We start from the raw sequence: 19,546 nt of genomic DNA, 5'->3' as shown, positions 1-19,546 counted from the left end.
GATAAGGACTTCTCCTTACTGAATGCGTCGCTCAGGTGGCTAGGGTATAGGGTTGGGGACCGTTCCATCACGATAGGGCAATAAATAAACTATATTTGTAATGTATTTTAAAATGTAGAACCCATATCTGCATATCCAACTGCTTCTCTTCTGGCTCTGTCCCTGCTCTTCAGAACCCAACTGCTTCTGTTCTGGCTCTGTCCCTGCTCTTCAGAACCCAACTGCTTCTGTTCTGGCTCTGTCCCTGCTCTTCAGAACCCAACTGCTTCTGTTCTGGCACTGTCCCTGCTCTTCAGAACCCAACTGCTTCTGTTCTGGCTCTGTCCCTGCTCTTCAGAACCCAACTGCTTCTGTTTTGGCTCTGTCCCTGCTCTTCAGAACCCAACTGCTTCTGTTCTGGCTCTGTCCCTCCTCTTCAGAACCCAGGTTTGAGACTATTGGTTTGAATGTTGCTTATTTATTTATTTATTTATTATTACATTTTCAGGACAGAGAAACATGCCCTGCCTATGTAAGCCTACTTCATTAAATATGTATTATAATGGTGTGCGTTTTATTACAATAAATTATACATTTAGGTTTCAGTAGGCTTAAAGTGTCAAGTCGAGAAGCCATCTGTTTGTGCAAACTGAACACCGCCAGCGATACTGTCCCACCGGTGTCTCTCCACTGCGGGGGTTCAGGTGTTCCTCTCCCCGATGATCGAAGGACAAGTGTCGACAAGCTCAGACTCACTACAGCGAGAGACTCAGAGGACGCTTCGGAATAAACGATACAGTATGCCGAGGTAATTACTGAGCATTAAGGCCAATGTCCCGTGAGCGCTCATCCGCATCTCCAGTGCAGATCGCCACATGCTACTGCCAATTAAATCAGAGCCCGTGGCGCTTTGTGTTATGTCGTTAACATGAATACAGACAGACAATCACATGCCAGATAATTCATTGGTACTTTATTTTGAATTCGCTAACTCTTAATTACGCATCGCACTTTACACAAGGTTATTTAGCCTACACTTCTACTGTCGTGTGTCCTTAATTTATAACTTTATCATTTTGATTAGAAGGCCAAGAATGCAAAACCCTATAGGCTATTACAAAGTAATGCAAGCGACACAATATATATTAAAACACTAAGGCGCATATATCTCCTAGGCCTATAATCTGCTCAATTCTTAGTTATTATTTTTATTACACAAATTAAATGTAATTATTTTCATGGATTTATTACAGTCAATAATGTTCATAATCTATGAACCTCAACAGCCCTTTTTCTTATCTCAGGTCTCCATGAGGAGGCTGTTTTGTCAAATTGTGTTGTTGCAACACTGCCGATAATCATCCCCTGAGATTAGTCAGAGGCACCTGTCTGTACTGATGCTGTTTCTTCAGAGCCTGACACTGTGAACAAGCTACTTTATACCACACGTTCACATCATGGATAATACTGGATTCAATTGGAAATACCGGTTACTGTGTGGATTATGTGCTTTTCTCCACTTTTACGCGTCCATCTCGGCGGAGCCCAGCTGTAAACTGAAGGCCAAATTTAACCTGAACGGGTACAGGAACGTGGAGAAGAAAAAGGTGGTCATGGGAGGGATGTTTCCCGTTCACCGCCGCATCGCCTCAGCCAATACCAGCAGCTCCTCGGTGCCGCTGTCCCTGGGATGCGAGGGGTGAGTACCGGTCAATATTTAGTGTCATGGGAGACAATTACATTATATTACTCAGGAGTTTTAAGGCAGTTAAACTGGATTGAGAGGTGGAGAGAGTGACGGTGTGAATGTGGGAAAATTTTTCGAAATTAGAATTAATTAGCCCTGTTGTATTTCAAATATTATGTGAATGGAATTTAGAACCAGAATATTCTGGGAATTGCTTCTCTACTGAGTCACCCCCTCCTCCTCCCTTCAAGGTCCTGCTCCCTCATCCAATTGGTGACTCAACAATCACCATCACCCCTAAACTCTCTCTTCAGCCCCCTAGATCTGAGCTGCTCCTATATTAGCCAATAAACTATATTATGATGATCTGGGCTTGTTGTCGTTCCACCAATATTGTGATCCTTTGTCGCCCTCTAGTGGCGATGTAATGCAACTTCACTACATTTTATAATATATTGTAGATACAACACTAATCAAGATGGGTTAACAGTAATGTCAGGATTCTACTACTGTTACTATTTCTAGCTATTTCCCATCATCATCGTCACCGTCATCATCATCACTTCTCATCCAGGTTTAACTTCCGGACGTTCCGTTGGACTCAGACAATGCTCTTCGCCATTGATGAGATCAACAAGCGGTCAGACCTCCTCCCTGATACAGACCTGGGCTATGTCATCTACGACTCCTGTTTCACCATCTCCAAGGCTGTGGAGGGCACCCTCACCTACCTGACGGGGCAGGAAGAGGCCGTGCCCAACTACCGCTGTGGCACAGGGGCGCCCCTGGCCGCTCTAGTGGGGGCTGGGGGGTCAGACCTGTCCATTGCCACCGCACGCATACTGGGACTCTACTATTTCCCCCAGGTATCTCTGTCTATCTACATATCAGTACATGGACTCTCCTCGTCACTGCAGCTCCTATATCTATCTAGGTGCGGTGTGGCCTAATCCAGTGGACATTTTCCTCTCCCTCTCTCCTCCCTCTCTCATCCTCTCTTCTCCCTCTCTCCTCCCTCTCTCCTCCCTCCCTCTCTCCTCTCTCTCTTTCCCACTCTCCTCCCTCTCTCTCCCTCTGTCCTCTCCCTCTCTCCCTCTCTCCTATCCCTCTCTCCCTCTCTCCTCCCTCCCCCCTCTCCTCTCCCTCTCCCTCTCTCTCTCCCTGTCCCTCCCTCCCTCCCTCCCTCCCTCCCTCCCTCCCTCCCTCCCTCCCTCCCTCCCTCCCTCCCTCCCTCCCCTCTCCTCTCCCTCTCTCTCTCCCTGTCCCTCCCTCCCTCTCTCCTCCCTCTCTCTCCTCCCTCTCTCCTCCCTCTCTCCTCTCTCCTCTCCCTCCCTCCCTCCCTCCCTCCCTCCCTCCCTGTCCCTCCCTCTTACCTCCCTCCCTCTCTCTTTCCTCTCCTCTCCCCTCCCTCCCTCCCTCCCTCCCTCCCTCTCCCTCTCCCTGTCCCTCCCTCTCTCCCTCCCTCCCTCCCTCCCTGTCCCTCCCTCCCTCTCCCCTCCCTCCCTCCCTCCCTCCCTCCCTCCCTCCCTCCCTCCCTCCCTCCCTCCCTCCCTCCCTCCCTCCCTCCCTCCCTCTCCCTGTCCCTCCCTCCCTCCCTCCCTCCCTGTCCCTCCCTCCCTCCCTCTCCCCTCCCTCCCTCCCTCCCTCCCTCCCTCCCTCCCTCCCTCCCTCCCTCCCTCCTCCTCTCCCTCTCCCTGTCCCTCCCTCCCTCCCTCCTCTCCTCTCCTCTCCTCTCCCTCTCTCATCCTTCTCTCATCCTTCTCTCCTCGTCTCTAGGTGAGTTACTCGTCGTCCTGCTCTGTGTTGGACAGTAAGTTCCAGTTTCCCACCTTTCTGAGGACCATCCCTAACGACGTCTACCAGTCTGAGGCAATGGCCCGCCTGGTGCTGCACTTCGGCTGGTCCTGGGTGGGAACCATCGCCGCGGACGACGACTATGGGAAGTATGGCATCAAGGCCTTCAAGGAACAGGTGGAGGAGGCTGGGGTCTGCATCTCTTTCTCTGAGACCCTTCCCAAGGTGACCGGTTACTGTTTCCATTACATCACAGCCCTCAGTGTCTCTCTCTGTTTCTGCCTCTCTTCTTCTCACTCTTCTTCTCTCTCTTCTTCCATCTATTTCCCTCAATTTCTCTACATCAATTTGCTTGTACCATAAACAAGTGAATAAAGTTTTGGAACCCTGTCCTCCCTACTGTTTACTGTCCTGTGCAGGTGAGATCTCCGGAGGACATCCAGCGTATTGTGGAGACGGTGGTGGAGTCGACAGCTAAAATCATTGTGGTGTTCTCCTCTGATGTGGACCTGAGCCCTCTGATCCAGGAGCTGATCCAACACAACGTCACCAACCGCACCTGGATCGCCAGCGAGGCCTGGGTCACCTCTGCACTCATCAACCAGCCTGGGGTGAGGGGTCAACCAGGGGTCACAGGGACCATAGAATTTTTATTGGAAAGCGGTGTTCCCTGATGTGTTGGCTGTTTTCTGTGTCCAGGTGAGTTCATTGCTGGGTGGTACCCTGGGATTCGGTCTGAAACGTGCTGAGATCCCCGGTCTCCAGCGTTACCTGCTGAACATAGACCCCTACTCCAACCCGCTCACTGAGGAATTCTGGGAAACGGCGTTCAACTGCACGCTGAACTACAGCCGGGCTCTGAGGATGGCGAAAGAAATGACGAAAGCAGCAGTGGAGCAGGGGGGCAACACAAGCCTGTCCAGGGCAGTCAGAGGGGTGCCTGAGGGGCTGTGTTCGGGAAAGGAGTCCCTGGAGAAACTGAGTAATACCTACTCTGACGTGACCCAGCTACGCATCACATACAGGTAGATATGTTAATAATACCTACTCTGACCCAGCTACGCATCACATACAGGTAGATATGTTAATAATACCTACTCTGACCCAGCTACGCATCACATACAGGTAGATATGTTAATAATACCTACTCTGACACAGCTACGCATCACATACAGGTAGATATGTTAATAATACCTACTCTGACCCAGCTACGCATCACATACAGGTAGATATGTTAATAATACCTACTCTGACACAGCTACGCATCACATACAGGTAGATATGTTAATAATACCTACTCTGACACAGCTACGCATCACATACAGGTAGATATGTTAATAATACCTACTCTGACCCAGCTACGCATCACATACAGGTAGATATGTTAATAATACCTACTCTGACCCAGCTACGCATCACATACAGGTAGATATGTTAATAATACCTACTCTGACACAGCTACGCATCACATACAGGTAGATATGTTAATAATACCTACTCTGACACAGCTACGCATCACATACAGGTAGATATGTTAATAATACCTACTCTGACCCAGCTACGCATCACATACAGGTAGATATGTTAATAATACGGTGATGGGGGGTGACGGTGATGGGGGTGATGATGACGATATTATGTATTACAGTGTGTATAAGGCGGTGTACACTGTGGCCCATGCCTTGCATAACATGGAGATCTGTGAGCCTGGCCAGGGGCCCTTCAATAACAACAGCTGTGCTGACATCACCAAATTTGAGCCTTGGCAGGTCAGTCTGTGTGTGTGTGTGTGTGTGTGTGTGTTTGTGTGTGTCTGTGTCTGTTTGAGTGTGTGTGTGTGTGTATGTGTGTGTCTGTTTGAGTGTGTGTCTGTGTGTGTGTGTGTGTGTGTGTGTGTGTCTGTGTCTGTTTGAGTGTGTGTGTGTGTGTGTGTGTGTGTGTGTACATCTGTAGTTGCATCTTGGTTTTAACCGCTGTAGATTTTAATATTATCCATCTTCTCATTTCTCCTCTAGTTGATGTACTACCTGAAGAACGTGTGGTTCCAGGTCCCCCACACCAAAGAACCTTTATTCTTCCAGGACGGAGATGTGGACGGCTACTATGACATCATTAACTGGCAGGTGAAAGGTGACGGGGAGATCTCCTACGTGACGATTGGCCAGTTCAACAGCACAGCAGCCCCAGATGCCATGATGACTATCAACAATGCATCCATAGTGTGGAACAATGATGAGCTGGAGGTCAGTGAGATACTGTAGTGAGAGGACAAAGACAGTGGTATGTGTGTACCCTGTCTATCTGTCTGTCTCCCTCCCTGTCTGGCTGTCTCTCTCCCTGTCTACCTGACTGTCTCCCTCCCTGTCTATCTGAATTACTCCCTCCCCGTCTATCTGTCTGTCTCCCTCTCTGTATATCTGACTGTCTCCCTCTCTGTATATCTGACTGTCTCCCTCTCTGTATATCTGACTGTCTCCCTCCCTCCCTCCCTCCCTCCCTCCCTCCCTCCCTCCCTCCCTCCCTCCCTCCCTCCCTCCCTCCCTGTCTATCTGACTGTCTCCTTCCCTCCCTCCCTCCCTCCCTATCTGACTGACTGTCTCCCTCCCTCCCCCCCTCCCTCCCTCCCTCCCTCCCTCCCTCCCTCCCTCCCTCCCTCCCTCCCTCCCTATCTGACTGTCTCCCTCCCTGTCTATCTGACTGTCTCCCTCCCTCCCTCCCTCCCTCCCTCCCTCCCTCCCTCCCTCCCTCCCTCCCTCCCTCCCTCCCTCCCTCCCTCCCTCCCTTCTTATCTGACTGTCTCCCTCCCTGTCTATCTGGCTCCCTCCCTCCCTCCCTCCCTGTCTATCTGACTGTCTCCCTCCATGTCTCCCATCAGACTCCGAGATCAGTGTGCAGTGAGAGCTGCCAGCCTGGTACCAGGAAGGGGATCAGGCAGGGTGAGCCCGTCTGCTGTTTCGACTGCATCCCCTGTGCCGACGGAGAGATCAGCAACGCCACAGGTGATGTATCATTGTGTACACTTTATCAATCCCTAACAGAGCTTTGTCCTTTATACAACTGCACTTATTTGTGCTGTGCAGCAGAGTTGGTTTGAATTGAGTCCACAGTTGTTTTGGGGTTTTAAATTATATGTAGCTTGAAGGAATTCTACCAGCTTTGTAGATTGTTTCTGTTTCTGTGCGGTAGACTGACCTGATATCTTCTCCGCCTCCTCTGTCAGATGCCAGGGAGTGTATCCAGTGCACTGAGGATAACTGGTCTAATGCGGCCCGAGACACCTGCGTCCCCAAGACCATCGAGTTCCTGGACTTCAGTGAACCTCTGGGCATCACACTCATAGTGATATCAGCCGTTGGAGCGCTGATCACACTGGCTGTGGGGGTGTGTAGCCAAAGGCAGCAAAAACAAGTGGAATATTGGGGAATAGGGTGTTATTGGAGGTTTGTCTGTTGGAATTACGAGGAGACATAATTACAGTAAATCAGGTAGTATTTACTGCCATTTATGATAGACAACCTGAAGTGTATAAGGGTTTGGGTCAATTTGTATTGAAGTCACTTTTTTTATACATTTTCTCCTTTTCAGTTTATTGAGAAATCATTGAATATGGAATTTGTAAAACATTTTGGAATTGGAATTTCAGTTTACTACCTGAATTGGGTGACTTCAATTCGAACTGACCCCAACCCTGGTATGTATAATGTCCTATTCCAGATGGTCTTCCTGGTCAACCTGGGTACTCCACTGGTGAAGGCCAATGACCCCATACTCAGTTTCTCCCTGCTGTTCTCCCTGGTGGTGACGTTCCTCTCCTCCATCGTCTTCCTGGGAGAGCCCCAGCCCTGGAGCTGCATGACCAGCCAGGTGGGCCTGGCCCTGGGGTTTTCCCTCTGCCTCTCCTCCATCATGGGTGGGTTGAAGTCAGTCTCTCTCTCTTTCTTTCTTTCTTTCTTTCTTTCTTTCTTTCTTTCTTTCTTTCTTTCTTTCTTTCCCCAAATCCAGACTAATCCTTTAGTGGCCAGTCTAGCCCTTAAGGAATCATTGGCTGTACTCAGGGGCTACAGTAGAGTACAGCTCTTACCACATCGCTCACACAAACCTACCCTTTAACCTTAATGATGTGTTGTTCTAGGTAAGGCTGCAGTCCTTATGCTCAGGGCCAGGGTTCTGAAGGCTGCCAGGTCCAAGGCCAAAGCCACTGCTAAGGCTGCAGCTCAGGCCGCCGCCGCCGCTGACACCAGCCCTGATGTCGTTGCCACCAATGGCAACATCAACAACAACAACAATGCTGTAACCACTGGCAACCCCGATGTGGACTCTCTCCGTCCCGCCCACCAGAGGGTCCTGGCTGCCATATTAACACTGATCCAGGCTGTGGCGTGCACGGTGTGGCTCATCATCCTGCCACCGCACCCGGTCAAAAACACGGCGGCGCAGAACATCAAGATCATCCTGGAGTGTGACGAGGGTTCTGTGATCTTCATCTGCTGTGTCTTCGGTTACGACATCCTGCTGGCCCTGTTGGCCTTCATCTTCTCCTTCATGGCACGCAAACTGGAGGACAACTTCAGGTAGCTAGTCGCCTTCATGGCACACAAACTGGAGGACAACTTCAGGTAGCTAGTGAACCTGGAAGTTACTTAGCTTAGCATTTTAAAGACTTGGCTAGCTGTAGGCTAAGAGCTAACATAGCAGTTAAGCTAACATAACTTTGCAACTTAACTTATTATAACTGTTAGGTTATAATTTCAGAGTAAATAACTCACGGACACTAGAGAAGCTTACCCAAGTTTAATTCTTCCCAAAGGGTCGATACAGCTGGATTCCGACAAACAACATTTCACACAAGCACTGATATTTAACCCTTTCTCCTAGGCTGAGTCTCCTCCTCCACAACTGAACAGCCAATGCTTCCCTGTTGCTAGACAGAACCTTAGTGATATCTGTTCTTCCTCACTTCATCTGACCTGACCTCTACCCCAAAGTGCTCACTCCTCCCCAACTCAAGGCTGTCATGGTGATTGATACCAGACTGTGTATCTTCTCCTCCCAGAGGATCCCTGATGTCTTAACAGTAACATATCCTGACATAATGTAAACGTTATACATTCCCCTCTCTCCCTCAGTGACATTGTTCTGTTCTAAGCTCTCCACCCGTCTCCCCTACACATTCCAAAGCCATCTAACCCCTACAGATAACCATTAGCTTGTGATGTTAAAACCAGTCTCGGTTCACAGTTGGACACTCTCCTTATGAGTATACAAATGTTCCAAGTTTCACCCAGAATCTAACATAACATATCTTACCATTACGTAACTTATGATAGACTTATCTAAGGGTGTTTTCACATATAATCCTCTTTAATAGAACGGATCTCAGTCCTCTTTAAAGTGAACTCTGTGGTAAAGAAAAAAAGCAGAAAAACTCATGTCTTTGTGTTCACACTGCCCTTGCCTTTGAATGAGGATTCAACTCTTCTGACAGTTCACTTCAACTATTTTCTCTTTACATTCACATAGCTATGTTTAGGAAGGAACCATTATCTTTTTCCAAACATTCACTATGGGTTTTTACAAAGTGCAGGACAAGCCATTCAATCAGAATACGTTGTCGAACAGCTAGATATACCTACGTACATTTTGAAAGCTTATAGATTGCATTTAGTTAAAAATATGAGACATAATAATTGTAATCAGAAGATATTATTAACATGTACATTGTATTGCTAACAGAATAAATAGCAATAGAAACACTGCAGAATAAATAATGCTGTATACCCAATGGTATACTGTCCCTTTAAGAGCTAGATTAGATGTTCTACCCTATGTTGTGATTCAGCACACATTTTTGTGAGGGTTTATGACAGGGGAAATGATGTTGCAGTAGCCTAGTGTGTGGTGCTGGAATAATGACAAGTCATCCTGGGGAGCTTTGCGTTCACATTGTCCTAAAAAAAGGGAACCGGAACCACGGAATTCAAGCGAACCGAACTCAGAACACCTCCCGATATGGTCTCAGTTCGATTCACTTTTGGGGCTCTTTTGAGGGGTCTGAGTTCCTTTGGAGTGTTCACACTGCACAAAAAATTAAGCGAACCGCAAAATTCCCCCAAAAAATTGTCTGAAAAGGACCAAGTGTGAGAACACCCTGAGAGTTGTTGCGCTCATTTGAATTTCGTTTTGTTTCTTGCTTTAGATTAACTTTTAAACTTATTGGGGTTTCTTGATTTCAGTGAGGGAAAGTCCTTGACCTTCGGCATGCTGGTGTTCTTCATCGTGTGGAGTTCCTTCATCCCGGCCTATCTCAGTACACGCGGTAAGTTCATGGTGGCCGTGCAGATCTTTGCCATCCTGGCGTCCAGCTTCGGCCTGCTAGCCTGCATCTTCTTACCCAAGTGCTACGTCCTGCTGGTCAAGCCCGAGTTCAACACAGAGGATAGGATGCGGCCCCGTTCCAAGCCACGTGACGGGACTGGGACAGGGACCTCGGCTTCGCTTGCTACGGTGGCCACTGAAGTTCAAGCTACGACAGGCAATGTTGATTATTAAGGTTAGGGAGGGACGCACACACTATGGGCAGACACAAACACTCATCTGGAAGCACACTAGGGCCAGTGATACAGGACACGCTGCACTAACTAGGGACTACTCAGCATTTGATTGTGGAGTCTGTTACTAGTTTCCTGTGATGTCATTATACTCTATGTAGTTTTTTGACTAATGTATACCAATGGAGTTCTCAGGGAGTAGGACTACAACCAAACACAGAGCTGCAACAGAGAGATATCTACGCTGACATGGATATATATATGGTAGATGGATAGGTCCCATCCTTGTGATAACTCTATATTTGACTTTATTAATGCTGTCCTGATTTTGTAATTTTTTTTATTAATTAGTTAGAGCCGTAGTTAAAAAAAAAAAAACAGTCATTGCTGCGGTGGCTTCCTATGGTGGTAGAAATATACTGTATTTGTGAGATCATTTGAGATGTATCAGAAAGGTGTGCATTAAAAATGTATTTGTTGTCAAAATGTCACCTTTGTACCGTGAATTTAGAGGGATTTTCATTTAATTAGCCTTTATATCATATGTGTATAGGCGCATCAATGTCTAATGTTTCTGTATAGGAATCTGCATAAGTAGCCTAGTGATCATTGGATCATCCCCACTGATTGGATCATCATCCCCACTGACTGGATGGATCATCAACACTGATTGGATGGATCATCAACACTGATTGTAAATGTTTTCGTAGGGAAGTAAAGGTGTATTGTTAACATTGCCTGCCTGTCCTTTATTTGACTTGAAGTTACTTGCTTTACGTTACTGAAAGTGGATTGTAAAGTAGGGATCTTGTTACAGTGGTGGGCAATGAGCCAACGAGAGGCAGGTAGGCTACAGGTAGCAATCAATGATTTACATATACACTAGATGACTTGTTTGAAGCCACCGTACCTCCATCTTGGCACTCCCCCAATGTTGTAAAATATATTTTGGAAGCTATTGAAATGCATTTATTAATGTCTACATTTATTTTTGCCACTTTTATTCTATCATAGACACCTTAATGCATACTTATAAATTATATTATGTGAGCTAAACATAAAAATGAAAGTATAATTTGTTTTGATTACTAATGTTACTGTCCCCAATACAGCATCAAATCCATGTAATTTTGTCCTTGAAACATTACATTGAAATACTGTAGAGTTCCATTCATTCCTATGGAGGACTGATCCTACTGGGGAGAGCCAATATGGCCGACCGGTGTCTTCAAATCCTCTCAATGGTCAATACATAGCATCAGCAATCCAGGTTTTATACACTGACTGTACCAAACATTAGGAACACCTGCTGTTTCCATAGCATAGACTGACCAGGTGAAAACTATGATCCCTTTTTGATGTCATCACCCGTCATCACTTCAATCAGTGTAGATAAGGGGGGGGGGGGGGGGGGGGGTTAAAGAAGGATTTTTAAGCTCTGAGACAATTTTGACATGGATTGTGTATGTGTGCCATTGAGAGGATGAATGGGCAAGAGAAAATATTTAAGTGTCAAAATATTTAAGTGTATCAAGATTGGTCCAACACCCGAAGAACATCCAGCCAACTTGACACAACTGTGGGAAGCATTGGAGTCAACATGGACCCCGCATCCCTGTGGAACGCTTTTGACACCATGCAGAGTCCATGCCCCAACGAATTGAGGCTATTTTGAGGGCAAAAGGGGTGCAACTCAATATTAGGACGATGTTCCTAATGTTTTGTACACTCGGTATATACAGAATTGGTGCTTGAAAAAGCTGTGGTGCCAGAAGCACATAGTACTTGTCACGTCGGTTGAAAGGAGAGGACCAAGGTGCAGTGTGGTGAGCGTACATATTATTTTTATTAGAAAAGACGCTGAACAAAACAATAAACTCTACCCAACAAACCGTGAAGCTAAAGGCTAAGTGCCATAAACAAAGTCAACTTCCCACCCCACAAGCAGGGAAAAGGGCTACCTAAGTATGGTTCCCAATCAGAGACAACGATAGACAGCTGTCCCTGATTGAGAACCATACCCGGCCAAAACATAGAAAATAAAGAACATAGAAAAAGGAACATAGAATGCCCAGCCTAGTCACACCCTGGCCTACCCAAAATAGAGAATAAAAAAACCTCTATGGCCAGGGCGTGACAGTACTAGTAGTTTGTTGGGGCTGCTGTAGGTTTAGTTTATTTTTGCTCAAATATTTTCTATTGAACACACACAAGAATTGTGTTTAGGTACTTTGTAGAAAAGACAAGCATGCAATTATTATCTAAACATAAAAGAGCAGACAGAAACAAAAAGACCCAGAGTTCTAGGTACAAAATAAATAATACAAATATAAGATATACGGAACAAGGACAGGTAACCATATAGAGGAGGGCAGATGTCACCCCCCCATCCCTACATCATTCCCCCCCCCCCCCCAAGAGTGTGCAAAGCTGTCATCAAGGCAAAGGGTGGTTACTTTGAAGAATCTCAAATATATTTTGATTTGTTTAACACTTTTTTGGTTACTACATGATTGCATATGTGTTATTTCATAGTTTTGATGTCTTCACTATTATTCTACAATGTAGAAAATAGGAAAATAAGGAAAAACCCTTGAATGAGTAGTTGTGTCCAAACTTTTGACTGGTACTGTATGTGAGAAACCCCTCAAATCAGTGGCATGCAAATGTCCTTGTCCAGAGTTTAGGAGTCTCTCTTCAGTCTGATGTCAAACTCATCTCACGATGATGGATTGTGAAAAAATATAAATTGATCAAATTTGAAATGAGTATGCCGATGTCATTGTTTTTTCCCCAACGGTTTTTAAACAGAGCCTTGTTTACAGAGAGCTGCTGACATCTCCCCAATGAACAAAGGAGGGAAATTGATAAACATTTAATCGGTAGTGACAGACACTCTGAAGCGATGCAGAGTGGTGCCTCTGTAATCTTTAAAATGGGATTGATTGCTCCGTCCTTGTGATTAATCATTGTAGCAGGTGTGTGTATGTATGTCTGTGTGTGTGTGTGCAAGTGTTTGATTGCGTGTCTGTGATTTCCTATCTATTTTTGTCTCCTTCACAAGGACTTACATAAGGAATTAAACTCTAATGAGCTAGCCCTCCGGTTCTGCTAGTGTCTGTCTGTCTGTCTGTCTGTCTGTCTGTCTGTCTGTCTGTCTGTCTGTCTGTCTGTCTGTCTGTCTGTCTGTCTGTCTGTCTGTCTGTAGGCTTGTGTTAGGTTCTGTCAAATTGTCAGGAGATGCACCCTTTGTCCAGTCTATGCTTCTCACCAACAGAGGGCGTTACCCACTGATACTACAGCTTTCTAAATATAGCATTGCCTTGTCAACCATGATATTCAATCTTCTGGACATACCCAGGGTTTTCTCCATTCAGTAAAATCCCAATGCCCAAAACCGTATTGGTGCCCCATTGTTGACCTGACAGAACTCAGCAAGCGTAAGACACAATTCTGATTGTGCTTTTACTGCTTAACAAAGAACTTTAACAATTTTACAAGTTTCTTTAAAATCTATTATACATTGATGGACAGTTATGTAACAGGAAGTGGTTCAGAGAGGCAGCAGCAGGATTATGGGAATGAGTCAGTAACACAGAGGAGCATCATGTCCTTGTTCTTCTTGTTCTTCTCTTTTATTGCTGTCTGTTGGGAGACCAGCTGAGACTAGTGGGCTGGTTGTCTCCTGTCCCAACAGAACCCTTATTCATACTTCTGTTACCAGTTTCAGTAGAAATGTATAACGCTCCCCTCACTCACTCCCCTCACCACCTCCACACCTCCTCCCTCACCACCTCCTCCCCTCACTCACTCCCCTCACCACCTCCACACCTCACCACCTCCTCCCCTCACCACCTCCACACCTCCTCCCTCACCACCTCCACACCTCCTCCCCTCACCACCTCCACACCTCACCACCTCCTCCCCTCACCACCTCCACACCTCCTCCCCTCACCACCTCCTCCCCTCACCACCTCCACAACTCCTCCCCTCACCACCTCCACACCTCCTCCCCTCACCACCTCCTCCCCTCACCACCTCCACACCTCCTCCCCTCACCACCTCCTCCCCTCACCACCTCCTCCCCTCACCACCTCCACACCACCTCCCCTCACCACCTTCTCCCCTCACCACCTCCACACCTCCTCCCCTCACCACCTCCACACCTCCTCCCCTCATCACCTCCTCCCCTCACCACCCCCACACCTCCACACACCCTCCCCTCACCACCTCCACACCTCCCCTCACCACCTCCTCCCCTCACCACCTCCTCCCCTCACCAGCTCCTCCCCTCACCACCTCCTCCCCTCACCACCTCCACACCTCCTCCCCTCACCACACCTCCTCCCCTCACCACCTCCACACCTCCTCCCCTCACCACCTCCTCCCCTCACCACCCCTCCTCCCCTCACCACACCTCCTCCCCTCACCACACCTCCTCCCCTCACCACCTCCACACCTCCTCCCCTCACCACCTCCTCCCCTCACCACCCCTCCTCCCCTCACCACACCTCCTTCCCTCACCACCTCTACACCTCCTCCCTTCACCACCTCCCCTCTACACCTCCTCCCCTCACACCACCTCCCCTCACCACCTCCACACCTCCTCCCCTCACCACCTCCTCCCCTCACCACCTCCTCCCCTCACCACCTCCACACCACCTCCCCTCACCACCTTCTCCCCTCACCACCTCCACACCTCCTCCCCTCACCACCTCCACACCTCCTCCCCTCACCACCTCCACACCTCCTCCCCTCACCACCTCCACACCTCCTCCCCTCACCACCTCCCCTCACACCACCTCCCCTCACCACCTCTACACCTCCTCCCCTCACACCACCTCCCCTCACCACCTCCACACCTCCTCCCCTCACACCACCTCCCCTCACCACCTCCACACCTCCTCCCCTCACACCTCCTCCCCTCACCACCTCCACACCTCCTCCCCTCACCACCTCTACACCTCCTCCCCTCACCACCTCCACACCTCCTCCCCTCACACCACCTCCCCTCACCACCTCCACACCTCCTCCCCTCACACCTCCTCCCCTCACCACCTCTACACCTCCTCCCCTTACACCTCCTCCCCTCACCACCTCCACACCTCCTCCCCTTACACCACCTCCCCTCACCACCTCCACACCTCCTCCCCTCACCACCTCCACACCTCCTCCCCTCACCACCTCCACACCTCCTCCCTCACCATCTCCACACCTCCTCCCCTCACCACCTCTACACCTCCTCCCCTCACCACCTCCACACCTCCTCCCCTCACCACCTCCACACCTCCTCCCTCACCATCTCCACACCTCCTCCCCTCACCACCTCTACACCTCCTCCCCTCACCATCTCCACACCTCCTCCCCTCACCATCTCTACACCTCCTCCCCTCACCAACTCCACACCTCCTCCCCTCACCACCTCCACACCTCCTCCCCTCACCACCTCCACACCTCCTCCCTCACCATCTCCACACCTCCTCCCCTCACCATCTCTACACCTCCTCCCCTCACCACCTCTACACCTCCTCCCCTCACCACCTCCACACCTCCTCCCCTCACCACCTCTACACCTCCTTCCCTCACCCCCTCTGTCTGTGTGTGACACCTGCGGCTGGATTCCCCCTTTCCCTCTCTCCTTTATCAACCTTTTGCCACCTCTCCTCCTCACCTCATCCCTCTCTCTCCACCAGGGTTCTGTATGTAATCCTCTTCCTCTCTCCTCCTTTATTCATCCTGAGCTCTGGTATAACTTAGCTAACAATGTTAGATAACGTTATTGCTGGTTATGGAGGTAAGTTACTTAGCTACCTTTTGATAAAGTGAGGCAGGCTAGCTAACATTAGCTAACGAGGCAGGCTAGCTAACATTAGCTAACGAGGCAGGCTAGCTAACATTAGCTAACGAGGCAGGCTAGCTAACATTAGCTAACGAGGCAGGCTAGATAACATTAGCTAACGAGGCAGGCTAGCTAACATTAGCTAACGAGGCAGGCTAGATAACATTAGCTAACGAGGCAGGCTAGCTAACATTAGCTAACGAGGCAGGCTAGCTAACATTAGCTAACGAGGCAGGCTAGATAACATTTTAGCTAACGTTAGTGTAGCTAGCTAGATAACTAGCTAGCCTGCTTACCTAATTACAACTTAGTTAGGTCCTTTCCGTTTGTTTTATCTGTGGTTCTTTCACACCTGGTTTCATTTGCCTAACCTGTTGGGGCTAGGGTGCAGTATTTGCACGGTCGGATAAAAAAACGTACCCGATTTAAACTGGTGTGCTCTCATGGATGGCTACATCCTTTGTCTGGCATGCCCTGTTTACCATCAACCATGATCTTTAATATTTGCCAATTGACTCATGGAGTGAGCCATTCATCAAGGGGGATAATTAGGAGGATAAGATTTAGGAGGAGAAGATTTAGGAGGAGAAGATTTAGGAGAAGATTTAGGGGAGAAGATTTCGGCCCAATGGTTTTGCCAAAATTTGAATCAGCACGTAAAACAGTTCATGTATCGTTGCGCGACATGTTTGTTATATAACATAGACAAGGGAACGCCACTGCAACCAGGGAAGTTCCCCCTCCAAAAGGACCTTTTGTGCACCTTGCTAGGAATTTCATAGACATGGTAGAGCGAAAAGAAAGAAAGAGATACTGCCTGGTGATAATTGACAGGTTTACCAGGTGGGTGGAACCATTCCACCACCAACTGTGTTGCGAGAACAGTTGCAAAATTGCTAGCCAGGGAAATCATACCCAGGTTCAGAGTGCCTGAAGTTTTGCAGACAATGGGACCTATCTCATTGGAGATGTGGTTACCCAAATGGCCAAAATGATGGGTGTTGACCAGAAGTTTGTGTCCATCTATCAACAGCGGAGTAACGAGAGTTACTGAGAGGGCTAATCAGACCCTGAAAGGCTCCCTTGCCAAACTATGCCATTCCACAGGAATGACATGGGTAGAGGGATTATCTCTTGTTGTCACGTCCTGACCAGTAAAGGGGTCATTTGTCATTGTAGTATGGTCAGGGCGTGGCAGGGGGTGTTGTTTCTGTGTGTTTTGGGGTTTGTTTGTTTCCAGGGGATATGTTCTAGTTTTCTTTTTCTATGTTCATTTTCTATGTGTGGCCGAGTATGGTTTCCAATCAGAGGCAGGTGTCTTTCGTTGTCTCTGATTGGAAGCCATACTTAGGCAGCCTGTTTTTTCCTTTGGGTTTGTGGGTGGTTGCTTTCAGTATTGTCTGTGAACCTGTCGTTTTGTCGTTTTGATAATTTTGTTTAAGTGTTCATTTTAAATAAATACATGATGATGAGCACTATACCCGCTGCGTTTTGGTCCCCTTTCATTGACGCCTCTGACACTTGTCCTCATGAAAATGTGCAGCAGCCTTAACAAAGGTATTGGTTGTACACCTTATGAAATGTTAACAAGACGACCAATGAACACTACAGGGGTGAGACCTATGACTGACTGACTGACAGATAGACATAACCTAGGCATAGTGTGACCATCTTGAGTACATGAAGGAACTAACTTCTGTTGTAAGTTTTCTCCACTCTCACACTAGGAAAGCAGCAGAACCAATCCCAGGTGAGGATCCAGATGCTCTGACCATCTGCGTAGGAGACTGGGTGAAACTACGAGTCCATAAAAGAAAATGGAACCAGCCACGATGGATGGGTCTGTTCCAGGTAACCATGGTAACACCAACAGCCCTGCGGGTAATGGAGAGGTCCGGCTGGCATCATTTCTCCCACTGCAAGCATCTCCCAGAGTGGAAGCCATGGATGAGCGACTGGTGGGAGGGAGAGCAGGGCCCGAGAACATCTGAAGGAGGAAGAAGGTCCGAGCCAAAGGAAAGAAGCAGAGGGCCCAGACCAAACGTCTGGAAAGAAAGATGAAAAAGAAGGCTCTAGCCAAAGAGCAGAAAAAAGAGACATAATTTCACACTCACACTCAGGTTCTATATTTAGGAAACAGAGACTACACCGGGTCTGGTGGTTTGTTTTCCCCATCATCCTCTCCATGGGTCTCCTTGTTGGCGCAGCCACAGGACCCGCTGTGGGATCTCAGGAAAACAACAAATGGATACAAATGGTGAGAAAAATTGGAAATCAGACTAAGAGGCCAGGAACCCAGATTTTTGTATTTAGAAAGCCTACACCAACCACTGTGCTGTTTGGGAGTCAGGCTGAGCCTATGAGAAGGATGGAGTTTGAATGTGGGTTTTTATACTTTATGCAGAGAGGTAATGAGAAACTACCTACCAGGCGAAGGGAGACCACAGAACTGTTCTTTGGAAAAAGAACTGAGAGGTTAGCCGGGGATCATGGGGCACATGTATGCTGGGGTGATCTCAAGAATGGATCGAACTTACCTAATGTGGTACAAGGTAGCAGGCAGATCCCTCTATGGCCTAGAACTCACCTCAGGAGAGGTGAGTCAGTCTTCACGGTAAGAACTACCCACTCTGTGCGGTTTAATTAACCTAGCAGGCACCCGTGGATAGAATTGTTAGGAAATGGAAGCTTGAGCATCATTCCCATACTGACCTCCCTAAGCCTGAAGTTAACCTCTGCCCTGTGTCTTTGTAATAATGGAAAGGAAGTAATGGGAGATACTAGAACTTGTCGTGTATATATGGGTCAACTGAGAGAAGAGTATAGTGATAGGAGAAACTATGCTGAAAGGGATTTTAGTGTGTTAGACTTACAGCAACAGGTGACAGGTGTAAACCTCTCCAGGATAGAGGAAGGCATGGGAGCACCTTTTGGATTAATGTGGGTATGCAGTGACAAGGGGTACCTCACTTTACCTCCTGGATGGGGGGGATGTTGTTATTTGGGGAGAACAGAAATGTACATGTTAAGAATTCTGGTCACCAATCTTTTCAATGAGACAGGTAAAACCAACTCTGGGGAACTGCTGTATGCCAAACGACTCATCCCAGACAACCAGGAAGCCTATGGTCATGTCCAACACCCAGGTGAGATTTTTGTTATGTCAATCATACCCCCCTGGGGTGTGGCTGTCCTAGGAAAGTGGGTAAACAATGTAACCTACCCTTTACAGGCCCATATGAATTTAACGATCCCAGGATTTAGACAACTCTCATTAGATGTCCAAAATCTGAAAGCTGTCGTCAGCTGCCATGAGTTGGCTTTAGATTATCTTTTGGCGAAGGAAGGAGGACACTGTAACGTAGTAGGCATTATTGATCCTGAAAAATGTGTTTACGCTCCTCCCTGACTGTGCTGAGAATATGACTGCAATAATTGATAAGATTGCTGATCTTAGTAAAACTCTCTCAAAATCTGAAAAATCTGTTTTTGACAAAATTGGTAACTAGTTTAATGCTAAAATTTGGAAATGTGATGGGAAAAGTTATGTTGACTTTATTTTCATTGTTTACTCCTATACTTGTAGGAGGTTTGGTGATTATGGTTACTGTTTATATTTGTAAGAAAATGAATGTAACTGCTCTTGAACATGCTGGAGTGATGGTGTTGGTGGAAGCTGATAGAAAAGGGTCCAAGTTG

General features: G+C 47.7%; 1 protein-coding gene across 1 annotated transcript; it reads left to right on the top strand.

Moving 5' to 3' along the window:
* The first annotated feature begins 1,416 nt into the window (after positions 1-1,416).
* Positions 1,417-10,683, top strand: vmn2r1 (vomeronasal 2, receptor 1). Its single transcript, XM_029773794.1, has 12 exons — positions 1,417-1,678; positions 2,241-2,532; positions 3,443-3,685; positions 3,880-4,071; positions 4,160-4,485; positions 5,109-5,229; positions 5,476-5,703; positions 6,336-6,459; positions 6,681-6,841; positions 7,175-7,370; positions 7,593-8,031; positions 9,694-10,683. The coding sequence occupies exons 1-12, from the start codon at positions 1,437-1,439 to the stop codon at positions 10,007-10,009; spliced, it is 2,880 nt and encodes a 959-aa protein (XP_029629654.1). The 5' UTR covers positions 1,417-1,436; the 3' UTR covers positions 10,010-10,683.
* Positions 10,684-19,546: the final 8,863 nt, after the last annotated feature.

Source organism: Salmo trutta, chromosome 13 (assembly GCF_901001165.1).
Source record: "Salmo trutta chromosome 13, fSalTru1.1, whole genome shotgun sequence".
NCBI lineage: Eukaryota > Metazoa > Chordata > Actinopteri > Salmoniformes > Salmonidae > Salmo > Salmo trutta.
The sequence above is the reverse complement of the archived record's forward strand: the minus strand, read 5'-3'. Positions and strand labels throughout refer to the sequence as shown.